Genomic DNA, 6,589 nt, shown 5'->3' with positions numbered 1-6,589 from the left:
GTTTTTTTTCACTAAAATTTTAGGATTTTATAAAATTATTGTGCACTCATGATTTTTCTAGAGTAACTTTTGCTACAGAATTATCCATTAACCTAGTTTTTTAACAGTATTTTTGTCATAGATGAATATATTTTTTTTTTTGTTTGTTGTTTTTTCTTTATAATGAAGCTGTCTATATTTAGTAGATTGTGTGTAACATACAAAAGAGTGATGATCGACCTACACATTGAGGTATAGAAATTCTACACTGATTTAAAAAAACTGTGCTGGTATCGGATCGATATCGGTATCGGCAGATACTCAGAATTTTTGGTATCGGCTCAGTATCGGTTCTGAAAAAGTGGTATCGAGCCACCCCTATGATTAACTAAACTACAGGACTTCACTTACTAGGTGTTCAAACTGAAAAATTTTAACGCATTAACTCTAAACTTATGAAGTGATTTTAATGTGACAATTAGCGCAATTATGTTTATGTGAATGACTACAAAAACAAAGCAATAAAAATTACAACGAAAATGTTACATTGTAACATTTACATTTTAAATCTGTTGCACACTAAATGTAGTGTACACTTAACAAAACTAAACAAAATCTAGCAATGATATCATTGTCATAATTGCATAATAATTTTAGTTGGACCTTACTTTCTTCCAATTATTTGCATACTGAATTTTGTTCAGGCTATTGCTGCTTGCATCTACTGAATTTTGAACTAAACTGTGATTCGTCTACCACTACATTTCACCTTACAAGCACAGCCATTTCTTTTCATAATCAGGTCAAAAAAGAGATAAGAAGCAAGACTCTTTAAAACTCTAATCTTTATGTAGAACATGAGAACTCCACATCAAAGAGCAATCGATGCACGCAATGAATCGAAAGTGAACTGGCCAGCCTAGATCTGGAAATTCTGACATTGCGAAATGAGATGGCATGATCTGAGAAAGGAAATGCGTGGTCGCAGATTATTCCAATGGAAAATGGTGCTGGGTTTATCGGCGTAAATTCAATCAGTCGTGCCACCGTAACACACTGAACTGTGCCCACCACAAAGCTGAAAGCAATTTCCCCTAGTTCAAACGCTCGCCGTTTCTCAAACTGAAATGTGTGTGAAAACAGTGTCGAACCACGAACGTGTAATTTCATCAGAGGTGTGTGGTCATACAATATTAAACCTCAGGTTGCCAGAGAGAGTGTGCGTCTACTGTGTGGTGCTAAAATAAGAACAACATTTCGCAGCGGAAACTTTGATGACTCAAAGTGTGTCAGTCCAGCCCTTGTGTGCTGAAAACGCATCACTGGGTAGATCAGAATCTAGAACCCTGAATACAAATAATAAAATTATCCAACTGCACATGACAGGATTAAAGGGGTGATAGATAAGTGATTATTATACCAAGTAGAATTTTTACAGGAAACACACAGGTAAACATAAATACAATGTGGATGATTTAGCATCATAACATTTAGCTTTGTAGTTGCACCGGGGGGAACATTCATGTGGCTTAATTTCACAAGGTAACCACTAAGGCCAAAAAACTAAACGTCTCGGGTTGATAATAAAAAAAATTTTCTAAAAATTGAGTTGTATGAAACACTGAAGAGGATGAAAGTTTGTGATAAACAGATGTATGTCTTGTGTAAAAGGCTGTATGCATAAACTATAACTTTACATATTAAATTGAATGCAATAGTTTATGCCAACTGAAAATGTTTGTGTAACTTGAAATCTGAAAATGAACTGTAAGTGTTTTTACAATTATATTGTAACATTTAGATTTTGTATGTAATCGTTTACACATATTTATATTTGAATAAAAAAAAAATAATAATAATAATAAATAAATAATTTTTATTTTTTCCAAATAATTAACAAAAAGTTAGGACTGGAACTACTAAACCACTGAAAATTAATGTAATCATTGACTGTTTTTACACTTACATTGTAACATTTATATTTTAAACCTTTTCCGCACAAAATGTAAAGTGTATATTTACATTTTTTGATTTACAACCTTCAATTTTGCACATTGTACAAGAAAAACATGCTTAAACACAAACTATAAACTTATGAATTAAACTAAATGCAATAGTTTACACAAACTTATTTTGTTTTGTTTTTTTACAAACGATTAACAAAATGTTAGGGTTACAAATAAAAAGCAATAAAATCTATAAATCTATACATATATATTTTTAACCTTTTTAGATTAAATGTATAGTGTAAATTTACTTTTGTAAATTTTACAAAAAAAAATTCGTTTTACAACCATCAATTTACAAGACACACTGTACAAGAAATACTGGAGATAAAATTAGCTTTAATGAATCATTAAATTAATCATTTAAAAAAATAAATCAACAAATTAATTGACTATCTAAATAGTTTAAAAGTTACAAATTTTACTGTAAGAATGTTCAGTATTCAAAAATACTACAAATCTAGCAATTATTATCATTGCCATATTCGCATGATATATGATATATGTGATTGTTTCTTTCCCAAGTTATTGAATAGAATAAAAGTTTGTTCTTTTATTCAGTGAAACTGCACAGTGAAACTGTGCAAAAGTTGAAGCACAGTTTCACTTATACTGACAGAAAGTTCAAAACTCACGGTGTCGAGTCCAGGCTGATGCTGTTGGCCTGTGTGGAGGACGCAGACTTGTGATTGGTGAACGTCTGGCATGGCGAGTCATCGATCACGTGATCAACTAGGTGGCCAATGGAGGAAGGCCTGACCCGCACCCCGTCTGTGGTGAGCACTGAGTTACTGCTGAGCAAAGAAAGAAATTAAAAACATAAATGGAGCGCTAACCCACAGACTGGATGGACTTGCATTATGTGGGTTAGTTTGTGAGTGCGTGTTAACTCACTGATCGGGCGAGTCTGGTGGAGAACGGTTCGGCAGACTCTGAGTCTCCAGCCGGTCGTCCGAGAGGGAATTCCTGCTGACGGTCTCCCAGTCCAAACCGCTCATCAGTCTTCTGACCAGAGGCTTGCTCGGCGACCTGGAAACACATTCGATTCACAACAGATCCATCAACCAGAACCACAAGAAACAATGTACAATGCAATTTCTAATGTAAAATTTGATACAAATTTTTGCATTTGTAAAAAATTTTAATCACTACTGCTGTGGTATTTACATAAACCAACATGGCATATTTGACGTTACGTAACAATTAGAATTACAATTGGTAATCTTCATAAACTTTATTACAATTTATTTGACAGCAAAAATGTCGGAGAAAGTGACCTTTAAATATAGTTTACAAACAATCACTCCTGTTATCTTTGGTTCATACACATGTGACTCTTTTCAAAAGTCTTAGTTATCGTAAACTTTAGGAATATTGTGAAAAGCCCAACTATTTCAAATTTAAAGTTATTTACAATATGTAAATGAACAAGGTTCAGTTTACACATTTCAAAAGCAAGTTTGCGATGAGCAAACAAGTTTACAAACAAACAATGCATTTGCGGTTACGTTTATTACTACTGAAAACCTTAAATGTTTTATAACAAAGTACCTTGTAACATAAACATTTAAACAAATTCAAACTTGATTTCCCTCAATTTTGCGATATTTTATAGGAAAACAATGAAAACATAAAAAAGTTACCATTACAACAACACTAGTTTACAAACAAACACTCTTTCCTGTTACGTTGTTCGTACACATGCTATGTCTAAAAACTAGGGCTGGGCGATATAGCTAAAAAAATGTATCAACGATATAATGTTTCATATCGTTCAGTATCGATAATTATTGACATTTTTTTTATAACCTTTTTAAAAACAAAGAGCAATAGGAATTTTTTTTTTAATTTAAATCACTGTATTTTTAAATTAACCCAATTTATTATTGAGACAAACAACAAATATTTTTTTTTTAACAGTCAAACTCACAATAAAAATTAAACAAATATCTAATTTCTAATGTTTTATATGCAGATTAAATAGGTCTTAATGAAACTTTTGGCTTGTCTCCCGAGGCCACAGGAGGGCGCAATGAGCAAAATAATGCAGCACATTTAAATTGTGAACGCAAAGAAATAAAGGTCTATAAAAAAAACCTGCATTACGTCTAAATTAACTCATATAAATCAAATATAATTTCGTAAATTGCATAAACAATTATGAACAAAACAGCATTATGTAGTTGCATCATGCTTAATACAAAGAGTCGAATCGCCCATCATGCAGATTGCATTTAAAAACATGAGACGCAGTGAAAAGGAGTCTACATCTCTTGTGTGAGACGCGAGTGCAGCAGTCGTATTTGTCGGTCTAAAAATGCACTGAATATGCGTTCTGTGTGATTGGCTTGGTTACGGTTTTCACCTAGTCAAGATCTTCTCCGCATTGAGCTTCTATATTTCTCTAATATTTTGAATGCATAACACAACAGCGGCGCGTCTCGTGGGCTAGACTAACAAAACATTAAAATGCAACGTCACTTACATCATCACCGCATCTCGTGCTCCACTGATGACGCTCCCTGACGCACACCTAACATTCAAATGCAAATGTTTATTTTAAATTCGACTAATATTCATTTTTTTTATTCACAATCTCCTCATCACAGGCAGGCACAGCACTCATTTCAGCATGTGTTCGTGTTTGTGTGTGCTGTCTGTGTCACTCATAGCATGTGCCTATATCGTGCACTATATCGAAAAAAAAGTTATCGTTATCGAATACGGTGTACCGTCGATAAATATCGATACCGTTTTATCGCCCAGGCCTACTAAAAACTATAAATAAAGTATCAAACCGTTTTTTTTTTTCATATCTGAATGTTATTTTACAAAGAAATTGCTCCTTTCTGTTACCCTAAGCTACTCTTTACTCACTAGATTATTGTTGTTGCACGACACAAACACTAGTTTACAAACAAACACTTTCCATTTAGGTTGTTTGTTGTTGCTACTTCTAAAAACTTTTAATAAATTGCCAAGAAACATTCCTGAAAATTGAAGAAAGAAATCTTAATGAATTTCATACAAATATTTAGAAAAAGAACTTACCCATTTTAACTCAGTCTCCTATATATATATATATATTTTTTTTTTAGAATTTACTTAAACCAACATGGTACATTTTACACAATGTTTTTTGTTTTAGATTGTCAAAACAACAAACTAACAAGCTTTTCTGCTACTATGTCTAAAAACCTTGAACATCTAACAAAGTGCCCTGAAACATTTCTCAAAGGTTAAGAAAGAAACCTTACTGGATTTCGTACACTATAAATACTATGAAAAACGTTTGCAGTGGGCTAGACTAACAAAACATTAAAATGCAACGTCACTTACATCATCACCGCATCTCGTGCTCCACTGATGACGCTCCCTGACGCACACCTAACATTCAAATGCAAATGTTTATTTTAAATTCGACTAATATTCATTTTTTTTATTCACAATCTCCTCATCACAGGCAGGCACAGCACTCATTTCAGCATGTGTTCGTGTTTGTGTGTGCTGTCTGTGTCACTCATAGCACGTGCCTATATCGTGCACTATATCGAACATTTTTTTATCGTTAACGAATACGGTGTACCGTCGATAAATATCGATACCGTTTTATCGCCCAGGCCTACTAAAAACTATAAATAAAATATCAAACCGTTTTTTTTTTTTCATATCTGAATGTTATTTTACAAAGAAATTGCTCCTTTCTGTTACCCTAAGCTACTCTTTACTCACTAGATTATTGTTGTTGCACGACACAAACACTAGTTTACAAACAAACACTCTTTCCATTTAGGTTGTTTGTTGTTGCTACTTCTAAAAACTTTTAATAAATTGCCAAGAAACATTCCTGAAAATTGAAGAAAGAAATCTTAATGAATTTCATACAAATATTTAGAAAAAGAACTTACCCATTTTAACTCAGTCTCCTATATATATATATATATTTTTTTTTTAGAATTTACTTAAACCAACATGGTACATTTTACACAATGTTTTTTGTTTTAGATTGTCAAAACAACAAACTAACAAGCTTTTCTGCTACTATGTCTAAAAACCTTGAACATCTAACAAAGTGCCCTGAAACATTTCTCAAAGGTTAAGAAAGAAACCTTACTGGATTTCGTACACTATAAATACTATGAAAAACGTTTGCATTTCAACTCATTCTGCGATATTTCTTAGCATTTACATGAAACAACATGAAACATTTTACACATTACAATGCCCCGCCCCAAAAAAAAACACATCAAATATAGTTAGCATTACACCAATACTAGCTTACAAACATTGTTACGTGTACTCCTAAAAACCATAAATATCAAACAGATTTTTAAACACGTTTTCGTAAAAAAAGCATCCCACTTGTTTACAAAGAAATTGCTCTTGTCTGTTACACTTAGACTTGTGCTGGTATTCGGTAATACGATATATCCCGGTAATGAATATGCACAATATTGTTATCATGGGCACTTCTAAATACCGTGAATAATTATATATTACAAATTATTCAGAATTTTGAATGCATTTTAAGAATACTTGTCCCATCAACTGGTCAAAATGCACAACACCGCTGTATGCTGCGTGAAAGACGCGTGTGCACTGTG

The 6,589-nt window shown here is 32.8% G+C and overlaps 1 protein-coding gene across 1 annotated transcript in view; it reads right to left on the bottom strand.

The window, feature by feature from the left end:
* Positions 1–6,589, bottom strand: part of LOC107663652 (tyrosine-protein phosphatase non-receptor type 4-like) — a 36,951-nt gene that overhangs the window by 18,313 nt on the left and 12,049 nt on the right. The window contains exons 11-12 of the mRNA XM_016453894.1: positions 2,880–3,014; positions 2,621–2,779 (exon numbers count right to left, since the gene is read on the bottom strand). Coding sequence (XP_016309380.1) covers positions 2,621–2,779; positions 2,880–3,014 — 294 coding nt within the window. The remainder of the gene's footprint in view (positions 1–2,620; positions 2,780–2,879; positions 3,015–6,589) is intronic.

The sequence above is a fragment of the Sinocyclocheilus anshuiensis genome, unplaced genomic scaffold (assembly GCF_001515605.1).
Source record: "Sinocyclocheilus anshuiensis isolate Anshui unplaced genomic scaffold, SAMN03320099.WGS_v1.1 scaffold77, whole genome shotgun sequence".
NCBI lineage: Eukaryota > Metazoa > Chordata > Actinopteri > Cypriniformes > Cyprinidae > Sinocyclocheilus > Sinocyclocheilus anshuiensis.
The sequence above is the reverse complement of the archived record's forward strand: the minus strand, read 5'-3'. Positions and strand labels throughout refer to the sequence as shown.